The 18,874-nt window shown below is 29.2% G+C and overlaps 2 protein-coding genes across 19 annotated transcripts in view; one reads left to right on the top strand and one right to left on the bottom strand.

The window, feature by feature from the left end:
- LOC149890096 (uncharacterized) overlaps positions 1-2,990 on the top strand; it is a 42,016-nt gene extending 39,026 nt beyond the window's left edge. For 10 of the 18 annotated variants that reach the window (XR_016451446.1, XR_016451445.1, XM_090083867.1 and 7 more), the window contains 2 exons: positions 2,118-2,276; positions 2,516-2,979. Coding sequence is in view for 10 of the 18 variants with exons in the window: in XM_090083867.1 (XP_089939993.1) it covers positions 2,118-2,276; positions 2,516-2,726 (370 nt within the window). In the remaining 8 variants the exon portion in view is untranslated. Of the gene's footprint in view, positions 1-165; positions 218-551; positions 568-1,032; positions 1,112-2,117; positions 2,277-2,515 lie in introns of those variants that run through there. The other 8 variants (XR_016451441.1, XR_016451447.1, XR_016451444.1 and 5 more) reach the window with 5 other exon arrangements.
- Positions 2,991-4,227: 1,237 nt separating this feature from the next.
- Positions 4,228-6,402, bottom strand: LOC149890095 (uncharacterized). Its single transcript, XM_090083854.1, has 2 exons — positions 6,262-6,402; positions 4,228-4,893 (listed from the first exon to the last, which is right to left on the bottom strand). Exons 1-2 carry the CDS (start codon positions 6,265-6,267, stop codon positions 4,492-4,494), a joined length of 408 nt encoding a protein of 135 aa, XP_089939980.1. The 5' UTR covers positions 6,268-6,402; the 3' UTR covers positions 4,228-4,491.
- Between the last annotated feature and the right edge of the window lie 12,472 nt (positions 6,403-18,874).

Raw genomic sequence — 18,874 nt, 5'->3', positions numbered from 1 at the left:
TTTTACACAGTTACTTTAACTTATTAGAATATACTATGTTGCTTTTTTTTAGTTGTTATACTTGTTATCCTTATTAATATAAATGATTGGTGTTATGCATCATTGTGGATCAACCACATCAGAGTTGTTTCCGGATGATTCGCAATAATGTTTAGCTTTTTTTAGAAAATAAAGAACTGCATGTTTATTGTTATATGAAAGAATTCATCATAGAACAGTGAGTCGATAAAATATATTTTATGGGACAAAATCCCAATTAGCTCATTTTTTATAATGTTAAAAAAAAAAAAAAGTTGCGTAACTTATTCTTTTATTGTACGCTGATACTGAATTGATATTACTACAACGAATTAATTCTCTTAAATATCTTTTTTTTCATCAGCAATTTTTATTAAAGAACATAATGAAAATAATACAAATAAAATACATTTGATCCTTATCAAAAAAAAACAAAAACAAAACACTGTTACAGTATCTAAAAAAGTAATGTGGATAAGACTTTAAGGTATTCATTCTGTATTTTCATTTTGTTCTTCTTCACTTTGTTCAAGATCAAAATGAATAACTAAACCAAAGCCGTCATTATCAACTTCAAACTCTAATGTAATTACCGATGATAAAAAAAGACTTTAAGGTTTTTCACTTTTTTTTATAGATAACGCTTTTTCATTAGATAGTAAGAATGGTGGATTATGATAACGAAGCGTAAACAGTGAGCATACTGAAAGTATGCTCACTGTTTACGCTTCGTTATCATAATCCACCCGTTATTATTTATCACCTTTCTTCTTTATTTAAATTTATTTTATAATATTCTTTATTTCGGTCATGTTTTCGCTTGTAAGGAATTTAGGTTTTGTAAGGAATTTAGGTTTGTAAGGAATTTAAGTTTTTGATAGAGAAGAAAACTTGCATTTTGATGCGCCTAATAGATATTTGCTCATTGTTCTACATTCTCCATTACAAGACCACAATTTTTATTTGTATAAAAGCGTTTTGAAACTTTTTATACTGATTTTACTCCAACTTCAGAGTCGTTCGGAAGTGATGTGAGTCCTGACAACAGATACCGAAGATATGCAGCAAAACAAGAACAAGCTGAATACTGCAGGTTTGTCCTCTACAAGAATCGCACAACATCATAAGTTCTTTTACTGAAGCCTTGATATGCTCTGAAATTTTTTTAAAGTAAGATACCACTTCCTGTGTGCCCCAGATTGCTGCATTTTTTATCTTCTCAAAGTATTTATGATCAAAATTGCCAACGTGAATCTCAAGCTTTTAAATTTTTTCAAGTTTTTCTCCTCTACCGGTAACTTTTTTTTTTTAAAACATCGTACGCGATGAAATGCTATCCTTAGGAATGTGAAAGTTTTTTTCAAATTTTTTAAAATCTATTGTAAAGACTTTACTAGAAGATTTGTTTTCCATTAGCTGTTACGTAACGTTTGTTTTGATCAGACTTTTTTTGCAGCTGACGGAAATCAGAAGATTCTAATACATACTCAATTTTCTTTTTGTCAGTTTAAAAAGCAATATCCCTTTAAACAGTCTGGATTATATCCTGAAATACACGTTTTATAATAATGGTTAAATCAAAAAGATATCTTGAGAGAAAATATTTGTGTTTTGAGAAATTCTTTCAAATATTTACAAAGTTTTAGTCACTATAGTAATCTACGAAAAAGAAAATCTTTAAATTTGAATAAAAAAATGACATCGCTTGTTAAATCATGAATACCAATAAATAAATAAAAAAGAAAATACAAAGCAATAGCAAAAAGAGACTTTTAAACGCACTAGAAGAAAATTACTGGCGAAATAATACTTGCTAAATGCCAATACGGCAATACACTAAATGTTGCTTAACATTTTATGCGCTAGAACCTGTGTAATCAATAATGAAAAAAAAGCATTTTTTTAAATTTATAAATCAGCAGTTTACTCAATATAGTGTACCCCATCAAAAATGTATTCCATTTTTAAAAAATGGTTTAACTGCACTGTTGCATAACACCATCCAAATATCAATTGCATTATTGCTACTTTTACTTTGATAATATTTTCATAGACCTCTGGTACATGTATTATCAAATTATTACTTTTAAATTATTTAGCGTTTTACGATGGATTCTTCTTGTGGTCATTCAGGTTTCTATTTTTACTGCTAATAACGTATGCTTCGTAGCTGTTAATATACTTTTGGGAAACAGTGTTGAACCTGAACTTATTGGAACAATCAATGGGTTTGGAATGTCTGTATCTTCTGTTGGAAGGTAACTTGAATATGTAAATATATGAAGTTATTTTGTGTGTGTGTATATATATATATATATATATATATATATATATATATATATATATATATATATATATATATATATATATATATAAATGATGGAGGGAATACCACCAACTAACAAAAGAAAGGTTAAGGATACTTGTTGGTGGTTTTTGCATTAGGCTATTGTAAAGTTTTTTGTTGCTATTAAATATTGAGATTTTTTTTTAAAAGGGCGATAGGACCTTCAATCTTGGGGATTGCTTATTCATGGTCCTTATCGAACATTGAACGGCATGGACTTGGATTTCCATTCAATCAATACTTCGTATTTTTCGTATTATCCCTCTGCTGTTTTTTTAATTTCGCCTACGTTTACTGGCTTATTCCATCTACGTTGGATAAAAGAAAGGATTACTCAACTAAAAAAAAGATTATTCCATGAATATATAAAATAATATTGGATTGCTTACTAGTGACACAAGCACAATTTTTTCTTAAAAGCTGAAGAAATGACTTTACAAAAAAATGGATTGTTTTGTTTTTTAATATTTCTTTATCCTTTTTATTGAAATAATCGCATTATGCGATGATATAAAGCCTTATAAAAAAAAAGCGTGGTATACGTTGATTTTATGACTGTAAAATGCTGTTTTCCTTGTTGTGATAAAGATCAATAATTTTCAATGCAAGAGTTAGGTACAAGTTTTAGAGCTAATGTGATTTATCGGGCCGATAATCAAAAAAGTTTGGGAACTTCAACTGTCTGTAATATTAGTTCCTAAACATGTTAATAGTGCTCTTCCAAAAAAAAAAATTTTAAGTTTCTAAACCAATTGTATGAGCTCAGCCATAGATAATTCACTTTTAGAAAATATTGCTATAACATAACATAATATAAAATACTATATGATAACATAACAGCTATAACATGCCACAATTGTTAACTAAGTTTTCTACCTTTTAACGCAACCACCAAAAAATTTTTTCATATGTTTGCAGTCCATGGTTTTTTTTCAAGTACAAATTACCTATTAAAAATTGCATATTACTTTGACTTTAACTACTGGAGAAAAGCTATTATAAATTCTTTTTCACGTGTAGATTACTGTATAATCTTGATGACATTGATTTTCAACCACTGTACTTAATGGAGTACTACAGATTTTACTAAATAAACCGGTCCTAATACACCTGAGTTTTAATTGTTCGTTTTATTGGAAATCACCCTATGGACAAAACTCTCGCCTGTTTTCTCCTACATTCCGCAGAAAAGAGCAATTTTAGCCTGTCATTTCTTCAATGTAGAAATGACATCAAAATGTCTGCAAAAGCCATTTACTAGTCAACCAAGCACCTAATAAAATGAATGGCAGGTCTGTTGCTTTTTGAAGTTTATTAAAAGTTTATGTTTTTTATTTTTTGCCTTTTTTAAAATACGCAAGAATATTCCCGTACAAATACTGTAGAATGTGTTTGAAAATATTCAGTGGTTAGCGTGTTGAGGTATGTTGATCTCAAAGTTGTTTTTCATCAAACTTAGAATCTTATAACTTTAAATAAGTCTATAGATTTTTTTTTAACTTTGTATACATAAATTTATAAAGCATGATATATTGCTATTATGTTAGTAAAGCTAATGACTATGGTTATTTTATTTATTTACTTTCAAATCAGATAAATTACGTTCTTAGGGTCCGTTTTACACATAGCTTTGAATGATATGGGCCTTCAATTAACCTTTGGTGTGTTAAGCAAATATATATTAGTTACTTTAGTAAAGTTTTACACTTTGGTAAAACCAACCATTCTGCGGAAGTAAACTAGAGATTTGCTATAACTTTTTACTATTCAGCAAAACAAACAATTGCAAAGCTTCCTCAAAGATTCGATTTTTTTTTTTTTTTTCTTTTTTTCTGGATTCAAAAGTTTCTTCAAACTGAACATACCAAAAACGTTTTTATTTATGCCCCTGAAAAAAATTTCTGAAACAAAAAAAACTGAGCTTGATTAGAGATTTAACTTTTTCTTACAAACTCTCTAGCTCAAGCAAATCTTTTAAAAAGTAGTAAAATTGTTATTAAAAAATTTAAATCAAAATTAAATTTTATAAACATTTAAAACAAAACATCAACTGAAGTACCACGCCGTCTTGCTGCTATCTAGTTTGTTTTTGTGTCTCAACCCTCTTTTTTAAACTTAAACTGCTATTAGTGAGAACTTGTGCTATTCCAATATTCGTAGCTTAAGGTTATGTAATCATTGTTCTGCATGATGTAGCTGGAAACACCGACTGGAGCTCTTTTTCCATTTACATAAAAAAACCAATAATACGAATTAGTGTCGTCCAATTTGACGTCGCACACTTCAGTTATATATGCGCCCAAAGCCCCGAACATTTTGTACTTAATTTTATAACAATCATTAATATGTCCAGCAGCAAGGATAGCGTCAAAGGCTGTTCCATTTTGTTTGATTTCAACTGAAACACCATGTGGAGGATTTTTATTTATAGCCAGAAACGATACTCTTACAGCTGCACGATTTTTAGAATGATATTTACTGTTTGATTCACACACCAGCAACACCAAAAATACAATGAATGTTTTAGTCTGAAACAGAATAAGTTAATATATTTTCTTGTGATTATTATAATTTTTATTTGCATGTATAAGTTTTTATCTTTTATATTGCAAATTCTTAGGGAAATTCATCTCTTTATCAAATGAAGCATTATAATAACTAATCCAAGTTTGCTTATTTTCGGTCATAATTTAAACAGTAGGAAACATTGTGGTAAATGAGCGTGAATAAAACAAACATGGTTTCTTTTTAAAACATAAATAAGTTAATCAGTTTAGACAATAGCATACATATATCCTATCATGTACTTTAACATTTATTTCTAAAACCTTTGTGGTAGGCCTAAATTGACAGATAGATGTGTGGTAAAGGCAGTCAGATGGTAATCCTACCCCCTCTTGAAGTACTAAAGTTATTTTAACTCTTTTCAGTAGAAAATATTCATTTCAGTAAGATAGACTAGTATGTTTATTTTATAAAGTTTAAAAAGACATGGGTTTGGGTGATTGAAAGAAAAACCAGAATGAGTTGGTAATTCGTCAAAATTTTTGCTGCAGAAAATAAGTTAGAAAGGTCAACCTGAGGCAAAAACAAAGAAAAGAAAAGAAGTTATTACTTTCAATAACGGTGGAACTGTGGAAACAATCCCTTAATAGAAATAATAGATAAATTAGTTATAAATTACCTCAAATGCTTAGCCACTGTTTATTTTAGCTATTAAGCGAAGAAAAAAAGGTTCTTGCGCTTGTAATGAATATACTTTGTATAACGTTAAATGGAGCTAAATGGTAAGTTCTAATAGCAGTTATTTGCTGATTGACATTACTATGTATTTGTATTGTGAAAGTAATAGGTTTTTTTAAAACGGTATGAACTTTCTTCCGCACTCAGTAAATCATTTCTTTACATAATGCATAGATTCTCTTAAAAATGATTTTTAAAAAAGAATATGATTTTTTTATATGTTGCGCTGTCTGAATAAGACTTTTTTGTCAGAATTTACACTCTGAAATCTAATTTCTGAATAAAAAATCCACAAGATGTATATTCAGAATTCATTGAATGGCTAATCCAGTAAGCTTGATGAATAGAAAAACGAAAAAATCTTGATTTTTAACCCAATGACAATATTTGTTCATTGATTATGGATCAGTTTACCCTTAAGCTGTAGCTATTTGACCTGCAAAAACATTTGTTTCTAAATGGTACGTTGAGCTAGAGCGCAATTATTGCTGTACTTTTATCGTCATTTCGGCTAAGTGGTTTCCTTGCACTAAAGAAAAACGCCTTTAAATTGCTTTTTTCCATTCTTTCTTTCATAGAGCACAGCTTTAGTTAGAAATGGCTTATTTTACCTTAGTCTCGCCGATAAAGTATAAAAGCATAAATATACGTACCAACATAATTTCAGCTTTTCCTAGAATTACTTTAGTTCGATTCCGATCCTTTTAAACATGTACGAATAAGTGAGTAACTTTTCACCTTTAGTCTATTTTTAAAAGCTTTATATAACCGAAAATAATCAATCCAATATTGACGTTTATAATTGACGGTCCGACATTTATTGATTCTTAAATGGCTTTGACTAAATTTAGAAAATTTTAATCAGTAAATTTTTAATCAATAAAATATTTGCTTATGTATTAAAAAATAAAACGTTTATTGTTTTGAATGATGTCCGCTAACACGTAAAAAAAGGTAGTGGGCGAACCGACCATAGTTACAGCTACAATAACGTTAAAGATGTCATTAATTAGTTTTATTAAAATATGTCGTTACTCAAGTGATTGGTTGTAACCATTTTGAGCTATTAACAAAATAAAAGGAATAAGCAGCGGCGTTAACTTTTGCTTACCGTCATCTCAGCTGTAAATTTTGAAACTTTGACCTGTAAACACAAAATAAAAAATTTGGAAATGGTGGTGGAAATTAAAAAGCAATTGCTCCTTATGTCACTAAGTTTTTGTTCAGTAAGGTGAACAGTAACTTTAGAGAGTTTTTGATATTTATCGCTTTTAGATTTTGCTTTTAACTGTGACATCAACGAAAACTCAATTTTACCTTTAATTATTTTTAAGATATTCTTTATTGAAGATAAAGCATTTTGAAAATGATTGCACTTGAAAACGAGATCCGACAAAATAAAAATAGCTTTTGGGTGAAAACTTTGGATCTGGAACTAGCTGACAATACGTTTGCGTAAATCCGTAATAATGGTCTCTCCAGAATATGTTATTTGGGCACCAAATTCTAGTTTTAATACGCCTGATTTCGTAACATCTCGTGTAGGGAAAATCAGGGCGGAATAGGAAATCTTACTTTACTAAGTACTTATCTTGCAAAGTCCCTAAACGTTTCTCGATACTAAATTAGGCAGCAAATGAAGTCATCTAAACAAATTTATACCAATCATAAGCGATATTATTACATAAATCATATACTTGATTTCACGATTTCTATTCAATAAATGTTATAACACTTGAGAATTTTTAATCGGTTCTCGTGAATATAGCTTTATTTATATTATTTCTTTTTTATTATAATTTGAAGTGTATTTTGTTAGTGTTCTTCAAATCATTTTATTTTATTCGAAACAGAATGATTGTTTTGTAACTTTCAACTAATTGAAATCACGTCATCCTTACCTTCGGAAAAATATGTGAAATTAATGTAAATATCAGATTAATTTACGTTATTCATGCACTCCTTAATCAACAGTTTTCAATATTCTAATAAACTCCATTGTAATCTCTTTTATACACACTAGTATCTGTATTCTATTTAACTTTTTATAAGAATACTATCTCACTTGTGGTTGAAGTGACTAAAATATATGACAATTTTAGGCGTTTATTATACCAATATTGTAGGATTTCCGTTGTTTCTTTTTATATTCATCATCCACATTATATTTGACTTCACTCAGAAGAGAAATAATCTTCATTTAACAGTGTGTTGCTCTTTTTGCAGCAGGGCTGCGTCTACTTTAGTTGAGAAGCTAGAATTTGGCTAATCAAAGTTACGCAGTTGAGGTATGGATTACTTTTATTGTTCCATAATTTCCAATTTCGAAAAGGTTGTATCCTTAAAAATCTTGGGTGGAGGAAATGATGTATTGTTTAACACGTGCTCCAGTACTTAACAATCTGTCCTGAAGCCTGCCAAGTATTTGATGCCGGATCAAAAGTCATTGGAAGTTCACAAAAGATTAGTCGAAATTGTCGAAACAAGTTTTGCTTTTGCTTAAACTACATTGTGATATAAAATACTGAAATGTGTTTTAGACTTTTCACCAGGCTTATAATTACATTACTTTCATCATGATTTGGCTTCAGGTTGTAAACTGAATTGTCACTGTATGACAATATAATAATGTCATCAATGATAGCTCAGGTTGCAACCTGAGCTATCATTGATGACATTATTTCTTCTGTGTTTTTTCGCTTCCGATCCATTGTCTCTTTGTCTATGTAAAATTGTTTCTTCAATTTTTCAGACTTTGTCTCTTACATCTTGGTATTAATGAGCCAGACACTGTTTGTGCACAAATTGGAATATATCTTTCTTTTTGTAACATTTTGAATGACTTAATGGAAATTTTGACTTTCAACATTTCTAAATGGCAAGTCATTTTTGAAAACTTATTTTGTAATCAAATTTACCAAAGTAGCATGATTTGCATGATCTTTTAGTCATGGATGCGCTTGACTAACCTTTAACTTAGGTTTGGTTATAATCACTGGAAAACGATTCTGCAGTAGCGAATTATTTTAAATAGAATTCTTAAAATTTTTTTAGGCAGAACTAAGTTTTTACTTGGAATTTTTTTTTCTTTACTTACTAAAGAATAAGCTTTGAATGTCTTAGGTAAACAATAGCATGAGCTATAATAATAAGACTAGGGGAAATTTTTCTTGACAGATGTCTTGAGTAAATGTAAGACTCAATCGATGAGTTTTTTTGTTACTATTCATGAATGATATAAATTTACGTTTATCGCCCTGCAACATCAATACTTATACAACGCTGAAGTACCCGGTTTAAAGAACTGATAATCGAAAGACATCCAAAAAGTCCCAGGTTTACCACTGAACCTTAATTCCTGGCAGATTTATCGAGTGATGATGTTGAAATATTGTATTTGTAAACCCTAAACCTGATGATGTAATGATGATGTAAAGATAATGATATGATGGAATAATTTTAAGGTGTTGTGGCACGCCAAGTGACACTTCAAACGAAGAAGAGGAGACTCTTAGTGAAGAAGAGCTAAGACCTTTATAACTGCCTCCTGAACCAACACATCCACCATCAACAAACCTAGACGATAAGTTTTTAAAACAAAAGCATGATTATCAGATGGAATCTGAACTTAAAAATATGGATCAGTTAATAAGGACTATGAGCTGAAGCAAAAACGGTCAAGAACTTAACGATAAAAAAAAAAAGAAAATAAAAGAAATAGAAAGGATAAAACAAAGGTTGATAAAAGCTTAAATACTTTTTAACTTGTAATTGTTTTATTTGTAAATGATAAAATTAATTCAGTGTTATTTTTCCATAAACATAAATTAGAGCAACGGGTAAAATAACAAGATTTACATAAAACAACTAATATAGTCAGCATAAACATAAATATAACAGTTAAAGTAGCCAACACCATTGTTGTAAAACAGACGTAATTCAATATATTGTGAGGAGGGAGAATGAAATTAAAAAGAACGTTCGGAAAAAACAAAGCATCCAATTTTCGTTTCGCTTTTGTCGCTTTTTGACGATAAAAAACGATAATTCTGACATTCGTTTTTAAATAACTGACAACGATTTTTTAATCGTTTTTCGTAACGATAAACAACTTATGGGTAACGATAGTTGTTATTTAAAAGCAATAGTCGTTTGATAAACCTTTGATTATAAGAAACCAAGGTAAACTTGGCAGTTTAAAGCGTTGCCAGATGGTATTTTTTCTAACCAGCTTTCATTGGTTCGAAAGAGATATTGGTTTGCTGATCTAAAAAATCTGGCAGCACTGGTTAAATTTTTTCGAAAACAAAGACATTGATTTTTTAAGCATCTTGAAAATTTTTTTCTCAAAAAATAATCAGTGAATAATTGAAAAACGGCCTTTGTGGGAATATTTTCGAAGAGCTTTAGTGAACAAAGTTAAAAGAGAGGCCTTTAGCAAGTGCAAATATTGTGATTAAGTAATTCGGCAGCTACAATACAATACATCATCAGTACAAGCACATCTTAGTTCAGTTAATCCCCATCATCATGCAAGCCTCATTACGGCATCTACTGAGGCAACAATGAAAGCATGTGAAGAGTCAGTTTCTTTGGAGATGGCTTTGCAAGACTAAAGTTGTTCATTATCATAAGTAAACAAAGCCTCATATAGTCCTACTTTCTTCATAGATATCAGTTAGGTTACAATAAATAAAACTTCAATTTAAAATTGGCCTTTGGATTGTTAATTTAAATTCAAAATGGATAGGATTTTTCTTCAACCAAATGTAAAATAATTAATATGCTAATGTTTTCGTAATATTTTCATTTGTTGCCTAATGTACCATCACTGCATAAGTTCATGATAATGGCTGGGCATCTATCTCTATTATGACACTAAGGGAAAGTACTAATAGTAGTTTCATTTTTGTTACAGATTATTAGCACTTTATTTCAAAGATTAAAAATTTCTAGATCACTGCAAAATACTAAAACAAAATTTAGAATTTATTGTTACTTTTCTATATTTCATCATGCCCTTCAAAATTCATATAATATTTAACAAACTATTAAAACTTAAAAGTAAAATTTGCTCCATGTTTTGTAAAAAAGTGTTTATAATAATATCTAGAAATATATATTTGGAGCTTCTATAAAAAAGGAGCTTCTTAGGTCTTATTACTAGTTTGGGCATTTGCAGAGTTGAACCATTGGAGAGGAGTTGGCTCTCATACAGACTTGGAAAACTTAACCGATTGTTTGTTTAATTATGTGATATCTGAGAGTCAGCACCATTAACTGCATAAACATCGCACTGTAGAATCTGCAAGCTGTTTTACTTGCTGTCGCTCAACATGTATTTTCTCGTCTCTTTCAAATGCTTTATCGCTTTTGTAATAAGATAATCATTTAGACCAGCCATCAATCCTCATCATTCTTTTTTTGCTATGCTAATAAAAGTTCTTCATTTTTTTAAAAAAAGCTGATTTCATGTTTAGATTATTGCCATGATTGACATTAACATTATTATCTAGTCTGTTTTTCATGAAAAAACACCATTCTTCAAATGCCTTCTTTAACTTGGTTTTTTATTTTTTATATTTTCCCTTTAGGATTCTAGATTTTAGCAAAAACATTACGATTGAAGTGTTTGGAACAGCAAACAGTTGTCTTAAATTTTCTTTATTGTTTTTATTTTTTTTTATTAATTGTCTTTATGGTTTCCTGCAGTTCAAGATGGTGATGGAGGATGAGCCAAATGCTATACGCAATAACAGCAGCTGTGTTTTAATATGGTCACAAAGTTCCTAAGACACAACTGGTTTTGAGAACTTGTTTCTTTTTCCATAAATAACACTTTTGATCAGAAATTAATCTAAAAAAAAAAAATAGGAAAGGTATTTTCATCAGTCGTATATAGTGATGAGTGTTAAAATATTTAACTTGAAACATTTAAAAATTGTTATTTATCACAGTAAACTCTTAAATTGTTATGATAATATTGTTAGAGGAATTGCTCAATTAATCAAAAAAATATTCTCAACTATCTTACATCTGCAATAACTTTTAAAATATTGAAACTCAACCAGTCAACAGCTTTTGAAATAACTTTTACACTGAAAGAATACAAATAGGGACCCATAAGAGTCCAACGGTCTGAATGCAAGAAACTTCACCAAACTTAGCTACCTCTCAAAATTGTTCAATTGAGCCCATATGTTGTCTAAATTTTTTGTTTCATTGTATTATAGGAACTAAATTAAAGAGTAAGATGATCATATTTTAAACGCTAAAAAATAAATCCCAACCAATAAAGGAGTAACAAATTTACTAAATATGCAAATTTTTGCTCAGTATATGCCCCTGACATAACAATATATCCCACTAAAACTAGTTATAAAACCGTGGACATTTTAACTAAGTGCAGATTCATAGAGAATTAAGTGCAGATTCATGCAAAAACATAGTCAAAGGTCATATAAATTTAGTTTAGTTGTATAACTTTGTATTTCATTATTATAATAACTGCTTGTCAGGAAATTCTAGAAAAAAAATGTACCATGCTTTATTTCTTTAATAATAGACACCCACAACCAAACAATCTAATTACAAATATTAGCATCGGTTCTAACAAAAACAAGTTCCTAAGTTTTATATTTATGAATGGAGAAATAATCTTTTTCAAAGTCTTTATATCTTTTTTTGCTGGAGTCATTAGATTTTTCTTTGTAAAAATAGAGAATTTGTATGTTTTCAATTTCTTTTTTCTTTAATTTTTGAACAACTCTAAGAATTATGATTAAAATGAAGTTAGTTTTAATCTTGCTGCCAATGTTTTATGCAACACATTACTCAATATTCTATCCAACACTTTGCAACATTTTTTATTCTAATTGTCTAGTCTGCGGAAAAAAACAAATGTTTTCTATTCTTTAAAACATTATGCTAGTTAATAAGAACTTTTTTAGTTAAATATTTATATTTTATGTATTTCATTCACTCTACACATGTTATATCTAATTTTTTTTTTTTTAATTTGAATTATTTTTAATTGTTGTATTGGTTTGGAGCAAAAAACTTTTGACATGTTTTATCACTTGGATTGTTTTGTAGTTATTTGTTAGTTGTTTAAACTGCAACTAATGGGAAATCAATTTAAAGAACAGTTATTAAAACTTATACCTTTGAAACATTAAAAGGTAAAACAATTTTATTACTAAAGGAATTTCATTTAAAATTAAGCTAAAAACTTGTTTTCATTTAAATACTTTTAAGGGGCTGTAAAAATTTGTCATCTGAATTCACTTTGGAACAGATGGATGTTTAAAATGTGTTAATTTTAGAATACTTTCATGATGCAAACCATCTGCACCATGCAGTATCATTTTTCTAAAAAATGTTTTGGAAAAAACTCGAAAATTCGAAAATTCTTAAATCTGTAGTTGATTTTTAATATTACTTACTTAAAACATAATCATTTAAAAAACGTTTTGTTAATTCAATCCCTTTATTAAAAACGAATTGAGCATAATCAAATATCTACATTCATGATTTTGTTTTATTTTATTTTTACCAAAATATAGTCGTTAATGAGATGCATCATTTTTTTTGGTTATGCAGCTTCTATATTACCAACGTTTGCATTAGTTACTAAGAGGTAAGCCATTTGCTTAACTAAATTTTTAAACGTTTTTCATTTTATGCTGAGTTGCTTTAACTAAGCAGAGCTTACAGACAAAAGAAACTCTGCAATATTTAGTAATATACTGATTTTTTTTTTGTATGTGTGTTGTTCTACTTGTTTTCACTAATTTAAAAAATGATTGGTGTTTTGCATCAATGTGGTTGTTCCTCATTAAAATTGCTTTCCAGGTGATTCGCATTGCAGTTTAGCACTTAATATTATTTTTACCAGCTATAGTTGACTCAAAACTGACAAAATTATGGTAAAAAAAAAGTTTGACCCCTTTTAAAGAATGAATATAGTGAAAAAATATGAATAAATTCCATATGATTAATATTTTAAAAAATATATATACTATTACAGTTTCTAAAAAGTAATGTGGGAAAGGTTTTGAGATTTTTATTCAACATTTTAATTTTTTTACCCATCATTTTGTTCAAATTCAAAATCAATAGATAAACCAAATCCATCAGTATTATCTTCAAAGTCTTATTAACCAATGATCAAAACTTAAAAAGATACTGTGCATCTTTATTGTCTTTAAGATCTTTCACTTTTTCTATTGATAAGGTTTTTCCATTCTTATGACCGATTGGTACTTCAACTTCTTGAAGAACTCGTTTTTATCCTTTACCACCTTTTTAATTTTAGTTTCTTACTCTTCAATATAATAAACTTCACCCTTCATTAACAAAGTTCACCCTTCATTAACAAAATGATTCTTATTTACTTAGATTTTTTTTACAACATTTGAGCTAAGATACTTTTCATTATTCGCTTAGTTATTCGTAATCAATTTGGCTAAATTTTTCATAGAAATAAAATCTTCCATTTTGATACGTTTAATAGTAGCTAGTACTTTATTCTACATTTCACGAATATTTCGCCTTCATCAGTATAAATGCGTTCTGTTACACTTAATGCTGATTCTACTTAGAATTCAGAGTCGTTTGGAAGTGACCTATGTTATGACTATAGAAACTGAAGATATGCAGCAAACAATGTGTCTTTGTGAATCATAAATTTTAGCTCCTGCCTTTTTTATAGTATTTTTGAGCGCTGCTGTTTTTTAAGGTGAACTGTATGATCTTCTTTCAGTTTTTCACCACGATTAGTGGTGATTTTTTTTCAAAAGAAAGATTATTCAAAAAGTTTAACGTTCTTCAAAATGAGCTTAAAACTAAGCGCAATAACAAAAGCGGCAAATATACCACGTATACTAAGGGCCTGTTTATATGGAAAGATAATATTAATAATATTATTTGCCGAGCCAGCCCGCTCCTATATAAACAGGCCCTAAGAACGCTTTTTAAATCTATGCAGTACCGATATCCCGAAACACCAAAACGATCTTCTTAATCTCGGTCCACACTTTGTACCTTCTTTGAGAGATATCTCTTATATGGATATTATTGTAATAGCAGAGTCTTTTGTTTTAAAGCTGGAATATAACAACAAGATTGAAAATGCACGGAATTTAAGAAAAAATGTTTTAAAAAAACTTAAAATGGGCAAAAAAATAAGCCAAAACTTAACAAGAGAACAAAGGAAAGCTCTTAAAGAAATTAAGGAAAGCAAACATTTCCTTTATCAAACATCCGTTTGATAAAGGAAATGGTTTTGTTAGAACAGAACACGAAAAAACTTAAGAAAAAATTCGACAACAAATTGTTCCAATAAAAGTTCTAAGTGAGGATATTACTTATAGTTATGCCACTAAAATCAGAACCTATCTCTCACAACTTAATAAAAAGCAACGACTTTTAAAAACTGAGTACGATAATATACATCCAAGTGACCTCATCTCATCTCGTATGTATGGTCTAATTAAAGCTCACTAGCCTGAAAAATCCTACCCGATGAGAATATCAGTATCAACTATCGGCACCTAAAACCATGGAGTATCTAACTACTAAGTGAAGACAATACAACCTGTCTTAAACAAAAACAAAACACAGTTGAAAAGTTCTTTTGACTTAATTAACAAAGCAAACTCACGGAATAAAGAAAAAAATGAGGTTCAAATTTCATTTGATGTAGTAAACCTGTTCTTTTAGTTCCACTTAAAGAACCCTACTTTGAAACTACTTTAAATCCTCTTCTTGATTTAAAATCCTATCTAGAGCATGTTGTTGATAATCATGCTAGATTTTCAAAAATTCAGGAGCAGAGCAGTTCTAAGTTATTTTGAACAAACAACACTTTGCAATACAAAATAAATTTAAAATCGAAAGCGAAAATAAAACTTTGAATTTCTTTGATGTAACGATAACGAACAATAATAAAGGTAATTACGGTTATAAAGTTTACAGGAAAGAAGCCATTACAATATTCAAATTAAACCTCACTAAAATCATGGCCATAATACTTTTAGCCCTATAGTTTTTTCACGGAGGTTCACGGAGTTTACTCCATTAGCAGTGATTCACATTTACAAAATGAGATATCTTTTCTAATTCAAGTATTCAATCAAAATGGTTACAACAAAAGCCAACTGAAAAGTATTGCAAACCAAATAACGGCCCATAAAGAACGTCCTCCATACAGAATCATTATCGTGGATACCATTTCTGTTCCCAAAATCAAGGAAAATATTTAGAAGAGTTTGATATAGAGTAGTTTTTAAATCAATGCTAATTTTAGATCACAACCAACAATTAAAAAAAAGTCTAAATTACCACGCAATAGCCAACCTGGGTAGCCAACTTATTTAATTGAATGTAACCGCTTGAAAAAATACGTGGGCGAAACTAAGTTACAAAATAGAACTCGAAGTCAACGACATCAAAAAGCTCAAATGAGGGTAAGCATCATCAGTCTGCAATAATCACACATAGTGAGTCATGTTCAGTAGAAATAAACTGGGAGAAAACTAAAGCTCTTAAATTAGAGACAAAATATTGAAATAAAGAAGCACCAATGTTCCCCTCTAAATGGCATTATTAATTTCTATAATAGCCAATTTGTTAAAATTAAACTTGGACTAGATTTTTCACGTGTTTACGAAAAAATAAAAAAAAGAAAGAAGTCATTCAACTGCGAACGTCAGTTAATTTTAAATTGTATTTTTAACTTAATAATTTTACGAGCTCCAGACGCTGGTAACCATAATCCAGCGAAAATTTCATTAAATAAATTACTACTGGTATTTAGAGAATTCGTACTGTTTGATATTTTTTTAATATAACATACACTTTTTATTAGTATAACACACTCAAATACAAGATGTCAACATCCTTGTAGATGTGCATGCTGTCATGTGATACTTGCGCATCAAAATATAATTGACAGAAATTAGGGATTAGCAACCATTATAACGTTTAAAATAAATGAATGAGAAAATTTGACTGATTTGTGAGAGATGATTTATCTTTACTTTAAAATATTGATTTTTTTTTTTTTAAGGGCGATAGGACCTTTAATTTTGGGGTCTAGTTAATATGATCCTTATCAAACATTGAACGGCATGGGCTTGGATTTCCATTCAATTAATACTTCGTATTTTTTGTATTATCCCTCTGCTGTTTTTTTTAATTTTGCTTACGTCTACTGGCATATTCCATCAACGTTGGGTAAGAGAAAGGATTACTCAGCTAAAAAAAAGATTACTCCATGAATGTATAAATTGCTAATCAATTGTCAGCCTGTGACATAAACGAAATTTATTTTTAGTTACTAAAGAATTTCTTATAATAAAAAACAATAATTTTTTATAAATATTCCCTAAATTAATATTCCTTTTGAATGAAATAATTCTGCAATAATAAAAGGCGTCATAAAAATACACGTGGCGAACGTTGCATTGATGACTGTAAAATCCTGTTTTTCCAATCAAAAAATAAAAATCTTTTTGCTTCTGACACCGTTGTATAAGAAGTATCAATAACTAGTAATACTAATACTAGTTATTTGTTTTAAAGCTGCTGGAATTTATCCGGCCGAAAATCAAAAACGTTTGGGAATTTTAGCAGTCTAAAATTTTGCACATGGGAGAGGGGGGAGCATTGGTACGCTTTGACAAGAATTTAAAAAAATAGAATTTCAAAAAAAATCAGATAAAAAATATATTTTACCGCACTGCGTCAAGTATGTATGCGATCTACAGAACAGAAATTGAAAATTCAGTAATAATGCTTTCCAATTTCAATGTAACAATCCTCACCCTTTTCGAGAGAATGCTTCAAAGTGAAATATTTATGTGGTAAAAGATTTTTAATTTTTTAATTACTTTTTTTAAGTTTTAGGTTTAAACTTAAGTTGAGCAAATTAAAACATTAAAAAACACTCAAAAGTACACAAAAGAAGCGTATTCAAACGTGAAAAAAATCAACCTAGCAGCAAAATAATTAAAAGGTAATCTATAGTTATTCTGTGGAAGAAGTGATTACAATTAATATTTTGTACCTGCATGCAAAAGTTGAAATTGATTTAAAACGAGTGAATATTTGCCTCTGTACCAATGCTCCTCCCTCTCCCATATCAACATGTATTTATTGTTAGTTATTGTTAGTTATCAATTTTTATTAACATTTAACTTATTTTTTTACCTATTAATGGTGATTTAAACCAAATTTATCTGTCAGTGATTTACCAGCACTAGTGCATCTTGAATTGCACTAATTAAACCATAGGCGTACTACTCATTGCTTATATAATCATAATCATCTGGCAGGTTGTTCGTCAACAAAGCTTTATAATTGTTGTATTCCGTTGTCTGAAGATCAGTCGTATAGCTGGACATTATGTCTATGATGACACAGGTCAACAAAAAAACTTTTTTTCTGTTGCATAAGATATTTAAATTAATTTTCGTGTATTTTTAAACGCTGAGTTTAAATACAAGCTCTGTTTTTGTTGGTAAGCTCTAGTTTTTTTTTTTGCAATAATCAATTTCTTAATTTTTTTAAAATTACCTTTTTTATAGGTATTTTCATTCAATAGTTATGAAAATAATTAACCATGTCATTGTTTTTTTAGATCAAATTCAAATTGACATAAGTGCAAGCATTAACCTAACTCATTCTAATATATCTGTGACTCCTCTACATTTGTTCGATAAAGACGAAACATTACTAATTTTATAAAACTAGCATATAAATTGTATTTCGATATTAAACTTGGTGACAAAGACAAAAAGTGGGGTTCACATACTGTGTGCCGTATTTGTGAAGAAACTTTTTAAGATTGGACAAAAGAAAAAAGAAAAAATTTACCATTTGGAGTCCCCATGGTTTTGAGAGAACCACTTAACCACATTGACGACTGCTTTTTTTGTCTTGTTAATACTACTGGTATTGACAAAATCAGTCAAAAAATAGCTTATCTCAACATTCCTTCTGCTATTAGACTTATTCAATATTCTGTTGAGATTCAAGTTCCCATATTTAAAAGTTTATTTTGTCAGAAGATGAAAAAACCATGCCTGCTACAGAAATAGAAGAATATATATCAGATTTGGAAGACTTCTCATCTGATGCTAAACAATTCAATTTACCTCAGTGTTTTAGTCAGATTGAACTGAATGACTTAGTTCGTGATTTAGGACTTTTTAATCAAGCAGCAGAATTATTAGCGTCTGGATTAAAGGAAAGAAACACACT

This window comes from Hydra viridissima, unplaced genomic scaffold (genome assembly GCF_058129835.1).
Source record: "Hydra viridissima isolate aposymbiotic clone 2 unplaced genomic scaffold, HvirCarnegie_v1 scaffold_4, whole genome shotgun sequence".
Taxonomy (NCBI): domain Eukaryota; kingdom Metazoa; phylum Cnidaria; class Hydrozoa; order Anthoathecata; family Hydridae; genus Hydra; species Hydra viridissima.
This window is presented reverse-complemented; position numbering and strand designations above follow the sequence as displayed.